General features: G+C 40.3%; 2 protein-coding genes across 5 annotated transcripts in view; both read left to right on the forward strand.

Moving 5' to 3' along the window:
• The first annotated feature begins 629 nt into the window (after positions 1–629).
• aqp10a (aquaporin 10a) lies at positions 630–6,542 on the forward strand. Its single transcript, XM_037784064.1, has 6 exons — positions 630–731; positions 2,014–2,140; positions 2,464–2,601; positions 3,767–3,885; positions 3,976–4,193; positions 5,709–6,542. Exons 1-6 carry the CDS (start codon positions 648–650, stop codon positions 5,917–5,919), a joined length of 897 nt encoding a protein of 298 aa, XP_037639992.1. The 5' UTR covers positions 630–647; the 3' UTR covers positions 5,920–6,542.
• Positions 6,543–8,493: 1,951 nt separating this feature from the next.
• Positions 8,494–16,691, forward strand: part of atp8b2 (ATPase phospholipid transporting 8B2) — a 32,864-nt gene continuing 24,666 nt past the window's right edge. The window contains exons 1-4 of one of the 4 annotated variants that reach the window (XM_037784054.1): positions 8,494–8,757; positions 11,323–11,390; positions 12,736–12,783; positions 15,149–15,433. In XM_037784054.1, coding sequence (XP_037639982.1) covers positions 15,319–15,433 — 115 coding nt within the window. In that variant the 5' untranslated portion in view covers positions 8,494–8,757; positions 11,323–11,390; positions 12,736–12,783; positions 15,149–15,318. Of the gene's footprint in view, positions 8,758–11,322; positions 11,391–12,735; positions 12,784–14,069; positions 15,434–16,691 lie in introns of those variants that run through there. The other 3 variants (XM_037784052.1, XM_037784055.1, XM_037784053.1) reach the window with 3 other exon arrangements.

The following is a 16,691-nucleotide window of genomic DNA, read 5'->3' on the forward strand; positions in this document are numbered from 1 at the left end:
GATTTGACATTGATGACATTCAAAGTTTTGGAGTTTGCGACTGCTGTGTGTATGTATTGTGACAAGGGGAGTCATGTTTTAAATCTCTGGTTGAGTTGAGTGCTAATAGATGTGGTGTATTTTTATTTATTCACTATATTTGTGTTACCTGCTGTCTTCCACATGGACACAGAGTGAATGAATGAATAAGTACGGAAGCTTATTTGTCATAAAGATCTGTAACCGGTTTCTTGAAAGCAGTAGATATGTATTTATTGTGTGTCTTATTACCCTCTGTCGGTGCTGTCAACACATAATCTGACTGTTTATGACCTCTGTTCATATAAGCGACGTCTAACAGCTGAGGCACATCAGGCTCTCTGCTCCAGCCAATCCTGAAGTGTGACTACCCAATAAATGAGTAATAGTGTTTGACCAGGTGTGGAAAAATAGACGGCAGAGAAGAGGAAGCGGTGGGATACAAAGCTCAGGTCCTCTCAGATGCTCCTCAGGTGGAGGTTGTGACAGGAAACTTTTTTTTTTTTTTAGCATCTGACACCGCCTCCACTAACATCATCTCCTGGAAGGACGGACAGACAGACAGCTGCTCTGTCTGACAACAGAGACAGAGTTCAGTGTGAGATGAGAAGAGGGATTTAACTCAAGTGATGTTGAACCGACGTCTTGTGAGAGTGAGGAATGCCCTGGTGCGAGAGTGCATGGCTGAGATCTTGGGAACTTTCGTCTTGCTGGTAAGGGACACTCAGGTTTTTGAGTTGGCTTTTGTTTTTTTTCTTACTAATTGTCCAATTTTATTTACTAATAAGGTCCACACTGTTGCTGTTGGTGTTTCTTTAAATCCCTTAAAATAAGAAAATAAAAGCACAAAAATACACAAAAAGAGAGACAGAGAGGTGAATTTATGAATGCATATATAAACTTGAACAATTCCTTTATTTTTCTAAACATGGCCTTAATTTACATAATTTTTTTCCCATAATCATTTGGCTTCCCTTTCATTTACAATGTGATTTTAAAAATACATTATTTATTTATTATATATATAAATGCATATTTGGTTACATTGGACATGTAAGTAATATGGGTTGTATATTCCTTAGATTTAAATTCATTTTACATCAAACTAAATATAAAGATTGTATATGATTATATGTTTTGGGCTCTTTTTAAATTTATTTGAATTTTTTATTTTATATATGACCCTGAACCACTAGTGTCTAGTGAAGAGTTTTAGACTGAAGTCATGTGCAGACAGCTTTCCAAAATGCAAAGGTAAATTATTAAACCACTTCCTAGAATCAAGGTGATACTGGGATTTACACCGTATAATTATTAATATGTAGAGTGGTGAGCATATTTTTCTTTATACTATCTACTTCCTATTTTGATCGAATTAGCTTACAGTATTTTGTTTCCTCTAAAAGAGAAAGTCGGATGTGTACAAAGCATTAATGTACTAATAAGTAAAATATATAAAAATGATGTACATAAATTAACATAATCCACAAAATGAATTCATTGACAGGACGATGATCCATACAGGCCGTTCCACATGTCATGATTTCACCACCGCTTTTTTGAAAACCGATATCGTCTTGGCATTTACATGAGTTGATATGATACCATAACTTGTCCTGATATAAATACATAATACAACAATGTCAATTAGTGATTAATAGGCCATACAGTCTTATCAGAAAAAGCTTTACTGCAGGTGTGTTCTTTTATGAGGTGAAAACACAAAACACATGTGTGTTTACTTCCTGTCCCCTGTGGGGTTCAGGGTCAGATTGTTTGTTATATGACCATTTAGATAAGAAGTGGTCTAAGTTCATGAGAGGATATTAATCACGTTTTAACGACCTCAACCTTTTCTGCGATAACTGATAAGTTTGTCTGACCTATAAATAATTAATCAATCACTAACAGAGCAGTAAGGCATTACAAAATGTGCACATGTAAAATATTAATATGTCTCCTGACTTTTTGTTTTCTCTTTTATCTTCTGTGAAGCTCTTCGGCTGCTCTGCTGCAGCGCAGGTGAAGACGAGCAGAGAGACTAAAGGCCAGTTCCTGTCGGTCAACATGGCCTTCTCTGTGGGCGTCATGGCGGCTATGTACCTCACCAAGGGCATCACAGGTAAACATAATGCACACTAACTTTTCCCATGATATGATCTTTGGATTCAATATAATATCACACAATCAATCTGGCATCCTTGAAAGATAAAACACAGCAGTATTCAGTCTGAGTTAAGACTCCTCCGTTACTGCGGTGATTCACTGATCTGAGCACTCTCGATTTATCACACTTTTCAAGGTCTTCGCTCTGATATCTACCAGTTGAAACACTATATGGCAACAAGTAATCTAAGATTTAATTACCCTCCAATCTCTCTAACTGTAATTCACTTCCTCTTTCCTGTCTTCCGCTCTCCCTCTATCTTCTGTTTTTCTCCGTAGGTGCTCATCTGAACCCGGCGGTGACTCTGAGTTTCTGTGTGCTGGGTCAGGTGCCCTGGGGAAGACTGGTGCCCTACTGCCTCTCCCAGGTGCTGGGGGCTTATCTGGCATCAGGGCTCGTCTACCTGGTCTACTATGGTTGGTCTTTCTGGCACTTCAAACACATTATCACTGACACACAGACGGGTGATAAATTAAAGGAACCGTGTGTAACATTTCAGGGATCTATTAGGGGAACTATTAGCAGAAATGGAATTTAATATGCATCATAACTATGTTTTCATTAGTGTATAATTACCTGAAACTAACAATCATTGTGTTTTCGTTAGCTTAGAATGAGCCCTTCATATCTACATAGGGAGCCCAGAACGGAGAAACCTAACTCTGGCTCTAGAGAGAGCCTTTTGTGTTTTTACGTCACCTGAAGGCCACCGTGGTTCTCTGACACACATGTGAAACTGCGGTAACATGAGCTGCAGAATGCAACCGTGGTACCGCCAGCCGCCGTCTGACTTCTGTTGCTCCTAAATTAGTGTTATTATGGTAAGGATGCGTTACCACGGTTTTGCACTCGGCGACTCACGTTACCGCAGTCTCGGAAAGGGAGGAGTGAGCGGACAACTACTCAACCACAACCACACCACTAGATGCAACCCGTTCTCACTCCCAACTCGTCATGTACCGCCGCATGTAGCGCACCTCGGCATCGGATACTGACGCAAGGAGATACACTTTAGCGACGATATGCGACGAACCGGGCTTTCAACTAACTCCAATGTAAACCCTACCGCGTTATTCGACGGTCCGAGCAAGTGATGTAGTAATACTGTTTGTGGCCCATGTGAATCTGAAATCAATGTTGACTTACTTTGTCGTGTCAGTCATCAGTCATGTGACTCATTAGTATCGTCAGTCACGTGAGTCGTTAGTCAGTGAAGTTAACGTCAACCACAATCGTTTCCTAAACCTAAGTGGTTGTGTTTCCTAAACCTAACTTCCTGTGAAAAATAAAAGTTTATTTTGAAGGGTCACTATATGCATGTAATGAGCGTATATTGCACGCCATCCCTGACACGTCCAAAAGTAACGTAAGAGGGGTACGCAGTGCGTAGGTCTCCGATACTGAGGGACACTGACCAAGCAGCAGTACTTAATGAGTTGGGAGTGAGAATGTGTTGCTAGATGCCACCAAATCCTACACACTGTACCTTTAAAGAACCTGAATGAATGAGTGGAGAAATATAAGAAATGCAGAAGCTTTGTACACAGTCTGATTGTTTTGTTTGCTCTGTTTTTGTCTCAGATGCTATAATGGAGTTTAGTGGAGGAGTCTTGACTGTATACGGCCCAAATGAGACAGCGTCTATATTTGCCACATATCCTTCAGAGTACCTTACTTTGGGCAGGAGTTTCCTTGACCAGGTCAGTGGTAGGGTTCGTGTAAATGTTTTTAACAGCTGTTCCTTTACTGAACTCTTAATTTGCTGCTTTTATACTGATCCGTGTCATTAGGTCGTGGGCACTGGTATGCTGATGTTGTGCATCCTGTGTCTGGGTGAAAAGAGGAATACCCCGGCTCCCTCTGAGCTGATTCCCCCTATAGTGGCAGTGATCGTCCTTGGGATCTCCATGTCAATGTCAGCCAACTGTGGCGCTGCAATAAATCCTGCTCGGGACCTGGGGCCGCGACTCTTCACACTGACTGCAGGCTGGGGCACTGAAGTCTTCACGTAAGGATCTTATCTTACACATACGGCGCACATGGACACCACTAAACACATACAACTTTCCAAGCTGATAACTCAAGAATGCATATATCTTATCAATACTTTTAGTGCCTTACTGACAAAGCTACAGAATTCACTCAAACTGTTATAATGGCATTTGAAGGACATTGTTTGCCATTCGTACAGGTCTTTCACCTTGTGTTTCTCAAAAAATCACGCATGTCAGAGGTTATCAGCTGTTTTCTGCAGTGTCAATGACCATAAAGGGTCAGCTTGTTACAGAACATCTGATTATGACATGTTGTTTGTTCCACGATGCAACCTGTTGCTCTATATGATTTTATGATCTTATGGTTTTTCTAGGCGAGATTGGAGCAAATATGATTAAAAATAGTTATTTTTATAAAACATAGTACAGGTTTCATGTACAGTAGTACATGAAACAGTTAACCTGAAAAAAATCATGTGCCTCTGTGTCCTCCGGTGTCCTCTGGTGCTCCTAACGGCATCTGCCAGATTTCACAGACTGGAGGAAAACAAGCAGTCAGAGCTGATCTGAGGTCCGCCGTCCATCTGCTGTGTATGAGAGCCAGCTGTCAATCATTCGCGAACTCCGACCAAACGGTCAGCGCTGATCAAGTCCAAAATTCACTTGTTTTAGAGCCAAATGCCACCAACTGCAAAAAAAATAGCTGCTTGCTGATGCTAGTAATTTGTTCTGTAACTTTGTTCGGTGCCAGGCAGTCAGGGTTGCCAGATTGGGCTGGTTTCTGACAAGTTGGGCTAGTTTTGGAAAAATAGTGTTGGGCTGGTAGATGATATTTGGGCTGCTTTTGCCAACATTTTTCGGGGTTTTGAAAATATTTTGAAGACAATATTACCAAACAAGATGTCATTTTATAGTCAAAAACACAGATACAAAATTCATTAAAACTTTGTTGTGTCCATTCATTCATATTATTGACTCATTTAATTTGAGAAATGTTTTATTGACATGAGTTGTATTCAATCATCGGTAGGAATAAGGGAGGTACTTACCTTGACGTCATCATCATTGACGTTAACATGGCAATTTGTAAATTTGGTTGTCTGACTGTACTCTTTGTGGGTTTGCGATAGCTCTAAGTTATCTTTGGTTATTTTCTATTGTGCATGTAATGGTTTTACGGTTTTACACAGGTTTCTGGCAAGGTTATGATTTGCATGGGCTGGTTTTTATTGAATTAAATTGTTGGTCTGGAAACTGGCAATCTGATCTGGCAACACTGCAGGCAGTTAGCGTACAGTATCTAAGCTTGTTTTCTGAAAATAGCTGCTTCTGCCTCTGAAAATATGGCAACTCTGAACCAAAACATTGCACTAAAAGAGGCACAAAAAAGAGAGAAAAAGATGTGTAGAGCTGCAGAGTTGGGTAATAACTGTGGGTTGGTTGGCACATTCACTGTCAATATAAAAAAATATTGATTAATGCCGCTTTAAACAAACTCTCATCCAAACTCCTTCCTGTCTGCTCTCCAGGTGTTACAACTACTGGTTCTGGGTGCCCGTGGTTGCCCCACTTATCGGGGGTGTTATAGGTTCTTTCATGTATTTGATCTTCATTCACTGGCACCTGCCTGACCCCGACCCCCCCGAGAGCCTCTCCCCTGTCTCCACCAGCAGTGAAAAAATGAATGAGCCCAGCACCACGTGGGACAACGGAGTAGAGTTAAAGTCTGCACATCTCTAAGTGTTACTGTAATCATGACCATTACAGACAGGTAAAGACGGTAATCTGGTTGTGAATTATAATTGAGAAAGCAGAAGAGAATATTTGAGTTTTGCAACTGTCAAGATGCACACACACACATCTCTGTCTTCTTCTGTTGGAGAAATAACAGAAATATCTTATTATTTACATACTGTCTGATCTATCCTGAACTTTTTAAACACAGCCAGTAGACGTGGAGGCAGCTGAGAGAGATATTGATTGTGTGATAATGCTGTTTACATTGATGTCTGTATTGTTTATCATATTGATCTTTTTTTTTTCTTAAATTGTATTACTGAGTTGTATTTACTTTTTATGAAATGCCATAATGGATATTGAGCACATGTTAAGCTGATTTAATAAAACTTTTACTCTGAGAAAACTCTTAATTATAGATTTATTCAACTTACGTCAGGACTTCAACAAGGCGTTTCAGGCAGTTCAGGAGCAGTGTTTCTGTTTGCTTTGGGCTTTGTGACTTTGAAAACATTTTACATGCACAAAAAAACGATATAACACACTAAAGGAAAGGAGGAAAAGCACAAAAGCATAGTTCCTCTTTAAACATACCTACATTGTGGCATTCCATTTTCAAAAATTACAATTTTATAAAGTAATTTCCCAAAAAAAAGGGAATTATGTATTTCTTTAAGTATCTATTCTGAAATTCTTGCTTTATATTTTAAGGGAAACCATATCATTGCTTCACCCTGGTATAGTGCATGTCTTTGTTGTTACAGTATAGAGGATATTTACTATACTGCATGTGAGGAGAAGAGGGTCAATTCAGGGAGCCACTTCAGAAAACGCACATCTCCAACATCTGGAGGTCTGCATTAGGTTTATGTGAGTCCTTTCATCAGTGTTTTAGATTGCTTCGGTCTCTTGAGTCCATCAGGAATACACTCAAGAGAAGATTGTGAAATAGGTTCATACAGCGTAATGATGTGCTTGAACCTTTGAGGCGTGTTCACAAAGGTCAGGACTGTATTAAATGCTCTGTGTCATTGACAATGTCACAAGCTACATGTGACATCAATTCACAAGCAATAATGGGACAAGAGAACAGAAAAGGACAACAATCTCTAAATGTTATTCTTTTAACCTCGGCTTTATATGATATTTCATACCTCCACCCAGAGATTCTCAGCCTTAACAATGTGAGTCCAGCTCTCCTCCTGCCAACAGCAAGGGATTGTGTCATGTATGAGCATATCTCTGCATGCTATTAAACAATAACGTAATTTGAATTTTGATAGGGGTTACATGTGTGAATGTTTAAAAAATACTAGATCTAATATAATAGAAATATTATTATATTTGCAATTTAATTGTTGAATCTGAAAATGCAGTACAGGTTCCCATAGGAATGTTACAGTAATTATTGCATTATGTTGGGCTTAATGCAGATGTTGCAACCTTGAGCAGATGTTGGAGCAGATAATGCTGACAGAGCAGTAGAGGGCAGTGTGACACAAAAGGAGAAAAAAAAGAAGCACATGGCTATTAATTAGCAAAGTGTGTTTTCAGGGTGTTAAAGCAGTAAAGCTTATTATGTGTAGATTTTAAAAATGTGTTAAAACAGAAACATCATAGATTTAAATAATATTTTTTTTTATTAACCCTCCTAATGCCTTCCCGACGACCATGCAACTTTTGTCTTCCCTGGTCAAAATTGACCCGATGTGGTTTGACTGTTTATAAAGCATACAGTATAAACTATCACCCAATTTCTATGTTACACCTTTTTGGCCAACTTCATTCCTAATTATTAAGTTTTACACTTTTTTAGTAAAAAAAAAAGCAGATATTATGAATTATTTTTACTATAGTTATTATCAGAGGAACATAATGTTGATGGATTATCTCATATATATATATATATATATATATATATGTATATGGTATATGTAAACTTTTAGTCAGAATACTGTTTTGAAAGCATTCAATTTTTTTAATAGCAGCACATAATGACACTTGTGGTCTTCCCATCAATTTTGACTCAGGAAGACCACAGATGCTATAGATTTGAATAAAACACCCACAATTCAACGAAAGTAGTGGTCAATATTTTTGCAAAGACCACAGTAGGCAACCATCCACGTTATTTTGGGGCAATTAGATTAAAGAAATCCATATTTATGATATAATGAAGTTTGAAAACGGTTAAAGTTGTGCTTCCAAACAGTGGGCATATAATACTAAGAAAATACCACCACAGATGGAGAGTCAAATGTCAGATGAATGTGCTTTAAGTGCAGCAGGACGTTCAGATGGAGGTGTAGAAGGTGAAGGAGGTGCACAAAAGGAGAAAAAAAAAGCACATGGCTATTAATTAGTAAAGTGTGTTATCAGGGTGTTAAAACAGAAACACCATAGATTTAAATAATTATATATTTTTTTTATTTGAAGTTGTGCTTCCAAACAGTGGACATTTAATATTAAGAAAGCACCACCACAGATGGAGAGTCAAATGTCAGATCCTCATGAATGTGCTTTAAGTGCAGCAGGAGGTTCAGATGGAGGTGATGAAGGTGAAGGAGGTGCAGCCCCTCCTCCTCTTTCTCCCCTCCTCCTCCTCCTCCTCTCCCCTTGGCCGAAGCCAAACCCTCCCTCACCTCGACACGCTGTCTCCTCTCCAGCAGCTCATCCCTGCAGGGTCCCTGCTGCTTCTCCTCCTCTCCTCCACCTCAGTGACCGGATCTCATCTCGGGACTCAGCGTCCAGTTCAAGCCCGAAACCTCACCATGACCTCGGCGAGAGTAGCAGCTGGGATGTCTCCACAGGAAACCTTTTTACAACGCACACTCTGAAAAGGTAGGTTTGTGTTTCCTGAACTGTTGTAGCGGTGGTTATAGCTGCCTCCATCATGTCTGTGACCAGGCTTTTTGCTATGCAGTCTCACTTTATATCAGCTGAAAGTATTGATGTGTGTCTCAGTGTTCAGCTCTCATTACTGCGACAGACAATTCACATTAAAGCTGCTCACCTCATACAGTAGATGTTAGTTTCAGGGGATTTGAAACCTCCCTGTAGTCTGACATTATAGTCAGAACATTTTCCTAAAGTCAAAGTGAAAGTTATGTACACACTGTACTGACCTCAGACATCACTGCACTTCCTCTAATGGTTGTCTAACAGCAGCTTAATGGTGTATAATTCAATTTCTTCTCAAGAAAAACCAGCCTTACATGATGGTTTAACTGTGTTAGAGTTATTCTTGTTGTTTCACTTTGTTGTTCTCTGCTTCCTTATGAAAGTATCTGACCTACAGCCTTGTAGTTCATTTTAATGGGATGTTATATGCAGAGACCTAAACCCACTTAGTAATTGTTTGAAGACAGATAATGTGTTGTGAGCACACACTGGAGATTAATAAAAAAAACAACAAAACAACAATAGGCAAAAAGACATCATACAGTATGTCCATTACTGTACCACAACATCCTCCTCAAGAAATTACGCAACCTGCCTTCTGAGCAGGACAATTACATGATAACTTAATTAACTAAGTTATTCTGGAGAGTAACTATAGCGACCTACAGTAAACTTGTTATTTTAACAGGATGTCATGCAGATTAGTATCTATTGCTGTAGTATATTAAAAAAACTGTAATTTAATTACTCCTCAAGAAATACACAACATGCCCTTGGAGCAGGACAAGTGCATGATGGTTTAACTGCGTTATTCTGGTCTTCTGTTGTTCTCTTCTTCCTTATGAAAGTTACCATAGCAACCTACAGTAAACTTTGTAGTTCATTTTAACAGGATGTCATGCAGATACCACAAAAAACTACATTAGTATCTATTGTGGTAGTATATCAGAAGAGATTCAAAACCCTGTGATTTAATTTGCTCCTCAAGAAATACACAACCTGCCCTCAGAGCAGGACAAACTGCATGATGGTTTCACTTCGTTAGAGTTATTCTCTTCTTTTGTTGTTTCAGTTTCTTAGTTGGCTTCCTTATGTCTAGTCGTTGGGTTCATGTTTAGAGGAAGTCATGCTGAAATCACAGAAAAATATTAGTTTTTAATACAGTAGACGAGGAGATTAACAAACCTGTAACATACCCTGAGGTTACCTTTGACCTTATGGCTGTTCCATTAGGTACATCACACCACAAGGGTAAATACAGTATATCCTATCTATGTAATGGCCTACTGTAACCAACTGACTTTACAAGAATATTACATACAGTGCATGTATGCATGTTTTTTGTGATGTTTAAGATGTGAGATACTGAATTTGGAGTTGCAATTCACACTTTTCATCGAGGACTTTTGCTGCTCAAAATCCTCTAAAACTTGAGCCACACTCCAGTGAGAGAAATGAAAGGAACTCTGCAAGAAGGTGCCAAGAAAGGTGCTCAGATATTCAGCGTGTGCCCGGTGTTTCTCACTCCTCAGGTTAGCCAGCTTTATTTCATCAGGGCGCTGCAGGTCTGTAGGGTTATAACAAGACGGCAGCTACAGATGGAGAGCGAGAGAGAGGGAGGGATGTGACATCTGAAAGACTGGTGAGAGGCGAGAGAACATGGCAAACAACTCTCATTCCACCGTCTCTATTAGATCCATAAAGAGGTCGTATCCAGTGAAGAGTGTATGACGTGGCGAGAGACGATGCTTGAAACTGTAGCTGAAAGCCGATCGGCCCGACTCACATGGAGAGAGACAGAGCCGCTCTTTTCTCAGGAGTATTGATTGGAGGCTCGCTGCCCCCTGTCTGCCATACTGTTTGTACCTTCTAGTATGCACTACAAAACCCCAGACTGGGATGTATAACGCCTCGCCTCTGCAGCCTCACCTCTCATGTTTCTGCCGTTACTTAGCCGAGATAAAGCACAGTGAGCGAAAGCAGCGAGGTGTGTGATATTAACAGGTCAGCATAAATGTGTAGAGGGGAAAGTGAGAAGAGAAGATAAGAGTGCTGGGCAACATTACTCGTTCTCATCCACTGTAGGAGGAGATTGACAGTGGATCTGGCCCGAGCCACCGGTCCCCAGACACTGTGTGCCACAGAGATAGATGCAGCTGAATGTCATTTCCTCATTACGGCACTAACAGACCAGAGATGCTCTGGTGTGTGTGTGTTAGTGTGTGTGTGTGTGTGTGTGTGTGTCCGGTTGTTTAGCGGATGTAGTGCCTGATTTATTTAGCACTTTCTCTCTTCTGTGAGGCAAATAAATGTATTTCACACCCTGAAAACTAAAAAAAGGCACTTGACTTCAGTTTTTAAAAAAGTGAGCGTTTTCTCTGTCACACTTTGTTTCAGAAGAAAGTATCTGTTTATCCTCTTCTATAACCACTTCAACCTTCCTCCTTCCTCAGTGCCTCTCTCAACAATTAAGGCTACTTCTCTTCTTTGTCTTTCTTTCTGCAGACAATCCCATGGGCCATAGCAGAAGGACGCCGGCAGAGTGGAGATGTTCAGAAAGAGGCCTCCTCCAGGTCAGTACCGGACACTCTACACACTTGTGCATTCAGGGTCAACTAGTTTCCTTAGTGTCAGTGCTCCTGATGGCAGGAAAGCTCAAAAGAGTTTTGACTTTTATCTGGTGTTAACAAGTGTTCTTAGTGACTGGATTATAGTCACATAGCACTTAAACACATTAACATACAGGTATGAATGCACACAGGATGTATGGAGGATAATCTGATTTTACAAACCAAGTCTGGAGGTGTTCAAGGATGCATTAAGAGCACGCTGAGCACAAGCGTGAATGCAATCATGCATTATAGTAAATGTCTTACTCTACTATACTTATTATATAGGCTAATATACAGTATATAGCTACTGTGCGTTGATAGATGTCCAGACAAACAGTGTCATCACTGGTGATTGCTGAAGAGAGATTGCTGTAACCACCTTTTCTTCAGTTTTAAAAAGACAACACATATAACAGCATAACCTGCCTCTCATGTTTCCTTCAAACTGTAAACACAAGGGAAATAAATATATGTTATTGGAGTATAAACTTGACATGAAGAAGTCAAATCAGATCTCAGTGAGGACAACAGACATACAGCATAGTTGTATATTTAATCTGACTTGTAATATCCACAGTCAGTCTGGATACAAGTTGCGTGTTATTGCCAAGTACAAAGGGGACCACAGTGAGGCGGTGATAGTCCTTTACGTAAGGTGCCCACGCAGGGTTGGAGGGAAGAGCCTCTTAGAGATCTGAGCATCAAGGATGCATTGCTGGACATTAAGGGGCCCTATTGATTGCAGTTTACGAAAATAGATGTGAAGTTTAATTGAAAAGTTTGTCTTTTATATGCTATGCTGTCATCATTATTTACATGTTGAAGACTTGCAAACTTGACTGTGTCGGGCTGATACACAGCGTGTTGTTGCAGTGTGAATTAGATTTTTGCTGGGTTTTGGTTTTTGCCCCTGTGGATGCTATTTTGGATGGATTTGGATGATTTTTTTTTTTTTTTTTTTGGGGTGTTTTTATGCTTTTATTGGATAGTAATAGTGGAGAGAGAGCAAATGTGAGGAAAGAGAGTAGGGGAATGACATTTTTGTAAGAGAATCTCATCTCATCCACTCTCACCCATCTTTCCTGTTCTGTCTAAATAATACAATTCAGTTTAATTACACTAAACAGGCTTTTATTTACCTAGGTGAATTAAGACTGATTGGGACATACGGTTAAATAGGACAGTATAACTACACAGGGTTTTATTTTCTCACCCAATGAGTGAAAACAAAAACCTTTTTGCTGAGCTCTAGCTGTGAAACCACATAATCAAAATGGCATGCTCTCATTGGTGTGATATCACGTAGGTGGGCGGGGCTAGCATCAAACAGGAAGTTGACCCTGCAACACAAGAGGTGAGGAAAATTACATGACCTTTAGCTAGTTTTCATTTTAAGGTCATGAAATTGTCATAGCTAATATATTTCACAAAGCTTTGATGGAAACATGAATGTGATATGCAACAAAATCAGTAGAAAATGTGTTAATATCATGTTTCTATTATTGGAATTAGGTTGTTTATATTTTGTCAGCATGATTTTGGGTGATTTGGACGGTGCTAAAAGGCTTTGCTAATGAAGAAAATGATCAACCATGCTATAGAGAAGTGTTGTGCTGTGTATGCTCTAGATTAGTGGTTTCCTTCATGTGTGCCGGGCTTTAATCAACCACAACAATGAGTAAACAATGATTTCCCGTCATAGGCTAGATTTTTTTAAAGCGTGAAAACAGAGTCATGAGGAGGTGCAGAAGTCTAGTTTTCTCTCAGAACACTTGAATTACAATATGCTGAAAAGTTATTATGGAATTTTTGCCCAATGATGCCAAAAAAATTGTTGCCTGCTGCAGGTTTAAGTAGCATTTTCAATGTAGAATACTTCCTCTATCGCTGGATGTGCTGTCCCAATCACCCAAATACAAGCAAAACAACAAACAAACAAAAGGTTTTGGGTCAGTTTACACAAAAGACTATGCGGCGCCTCCTTGGAATATGATATAACTTTTGTTCCTCCTTAAATGGATATGTAATGTGTTCGGCTATTTTTTTGTAATTCAATCACCCTTAAAGCTGAAGTAGGCGAGATTGGAGCAAATAAGATTAAAAAAAGTTATTTTTATAAAACGGTCGCTATATCATGACAGCAGTACATGAAACAGGTAACCTGAAAAAAATCATGTGCCTCTGTGTCCTTCGGTGCTCCTAACATACCAGAGGAAAACAAGCAGTAAGAGCTGATCTGAGGTCCGCTGTCCAGCTGCTGTCTATGAGAGCCGGCTGTCAATCACTCGCGAACTCCGACCAAACGGTCAAACTAGGCAGCGCTGATCAAATATGAATCATTATTATGTAACGTTAATGCCTATTTCTAGCCTGAAATGTTTTCAGAATCATCTTGTAGTGTACGGTTTAGCTGTAAAATTCGAAGGTTTGTGACGTCGCCGCCATTGTGAAATCTGGTGAAGGAACGCCAAGTTCCGGTCACATGACCGGAGCACAGCCAATAGGAACGCTCTCTCAATGAAATGACCTGTGATTGGTCAAAGTCTCCCGTCACGGATTGATTTTTTAAAGCCTGAAAACAGAGACATGAGGAGGTCCAGAAGTCTCGTTATCTCTCAGAACACTTGAATTACAATATGCTGAAAGGTTATTATGGATTTTTTGCCCAATGATGCCAAAAACATTCTACCTACTGCCACTTTAAAGTCAGAGTTAGTGGTGGTGCATCATATTCAGAAGTGTTTCTAATATTCAGCCCCCTCATATATGTGAATAGAAGCCACTTTAATTCACAATACCTAATTACAGCTCTGACCTAAATGTAAGCTATGTGTCAATACTTATCATCGTGAATATTGATCAGCCATGTGTGCACCTGTAGTGGTGGGAATGCAAGCCAGCACTTCAGGACATTTTGTTCGTTTTGTCTTCCTTTGCAGCACGTGTTAAATATGTATTCTGCACATCAGCTCAAAGCAAGATCAGGGGATGCATATGAATCATGGGTGAAAGCGTGAGGTCGGCAGTCTTTAATGTATACTGCACGAGGCTCCCCCTGCAGCACGTGCACCTGTCTGACCCCGCCCACTGCAGTGCACCTTCTCCCTTTAAACACGGGGCCGGAAACTGGAGCTGCTGCACGAGCCACTTTGGCTCTGAATGCCACAGCAATGCTCCAATCTGCTCATGCTCTGTAGATCCAAAATGGCGCTCAGTTTCCTCATCACAACGATGCTCAGCTTCAGCTGTGAGATATCCCTGCAGAGGAGGCTGTTGCCGTGGTAACGCCGGTCAAACACAGAGCCTGTGTGGTGACGTAATGCCTCCAGCGGACAGTGTTGATGTTGTGGATGAGACTGTTAACAGCTGACGGTGCAGACTGTGCGCAGCTGAGTGATGAGGCTGCTGTGGTGCAGGATTGATATAAAACACGTGTGATTTGCATAAATGTGTGCGTCATCGAGACAAAAAACTTTACAACCTCTAGGATAAATAAATATTTATAATAATAATAATAATAATATAATAATTTATAATATACAGTATAGGCCTAATCTTAAGAAGCCAGAGCGTGCTTAAATGAACTGCGAAGTTGCTGACCTTATTATAAAAAATAAATGACCTCACTGTTTCTGCAGCAGGAGAGAGAGAAAACAGAGCAGATGATGATGTGAGGGTGTGTGTGTGTGTATGTGTGTGTGTGTTTGGGTTGTGTGGAGAGAGGAAGCCACAGAGAGGCAGCAGGGACGGGACGCTGCTCTGTTAATCCAACTTGACTGAAGTTATAGGACCGGAGCTGATCGTCCTTGCAGAGATGCTGCGGTCATTGAAACAAACGGCGCACATCTATAACGAGAGTTCAGACGGTGACTGTTAAAGTGAAGTGAAGATGACAGTACTGAAAGACATCCCGGACAAATGGTTTCCACTCGTTCTGCCTCTGAAAAGAATAAAGAAACAGAAAGGACTGAATGATGGAGCCACATCGAAAAAGAAGCGGACAGGTACTATAGTCATCATCATCATCATCACCATCATCATCATCATCAGGAGGCTGTTGATTGTACAAACTGCATCTCAAATAAACATCATCCTCATCAACAACTGAGTCCAAGTTTCATTGCTGCTGCTTCATCTCACCCTATTTTATACTTGTGTTTGTGTGCATCTCATTATATTAGCCTACATGTCTGCATAACAGACCTAATTAAAGTGTATACTCTATGTACCACTTTGTGCTGCTGTTCCTTTGATCACTGAGCTTTTTTCATTCTGTTAATTAGACATTAACAACCACAGTAAATTAAATAACAGCAAAATAACAATAACTGTAATTCTTCATACTTAGATTACTGATAAGTCTTCACTGCAAACTAGTGTTGTTTTTCTTCTGTTTTTCAGTTTCATATGTGCCTCAAAGTCGTCGCTCAACTTTAGCTGTTTTCCTGATGTTTAGTGTTGATTATGTATCTGTGCATGTGTAAACAAACCTCTGAATCCGATTTTTGCATAAATAAGTAGTAGGATGATGATGTCCTTGTTGTCTCTACTGCCCGAGACACTGATCAATCTCCCAGGCGCCAGCCTACGCTGTCACTGCACTGCCGCGTCGTCTGTATCCTTTTATTCCTTAGCTTAACTATCACAAATCACACTGGATGTGCACCTTCATTTGACCTCCAGCCCACCAGTCTGTCACTGTTTCACCCACCGCATTGCCTTTACAGCAAATTAGATCACTCTGTGTGTGTGTGCGTGTGTGTGTGTGTGTGTGTGTGTGTGCGCGCGTGTGTGTGTGCACGCGCACGACTGCAGATGATTCTACTGTCCCATCTTCATCTAATTAAATCAGCCACAGTGAGTGATGATCACTTCTGCAGTCTGTTCCTGACTTAAAGGTTTAGTCATGACAATGACAACAGCGTTTCCCATAGCTCAGATTGACTGGGCTCTCTGGTCATTATTGTTATGACGTCAGTGTGTGTTCACTGTGTTGTGGGACTGTGTGCTGCATGTTGAGCATGTGGCACGAGCCCTCACATGTTCAGCCATGGTGGGAGGGGAGAGTGTTAAAGAGACAGGGATGATAGAAAATGACTGCTTTTGGATTACTGTCCTGTGTAAGATAGTATGCAATTGAGTATTTTAGTTTGAATCAATATTTATGTGCTCCTTTATGTCTCAGTTGTTTATGGAAACCTTACGCTCGCAGCAGAGTAAAGCCTGCGACTGAAAGTTCCTCAGTAATGGAGCTTTATGGAT

This window comes from Sebastes umbrosus, chromosome 11, assembly GCF_015220745.1.
Source record: "Sebastes umbrosus isolate fSebUmb1 chromosome 11, fSebUmb1.pri, whole genome shotgun sequence".
NCBI classification, from domain to species: Eukaryota; Metazoa; Chordata; class Actinopteri; order Perciformes; family Sebastidae; genus Sebastes; species Sebastes umbrosus.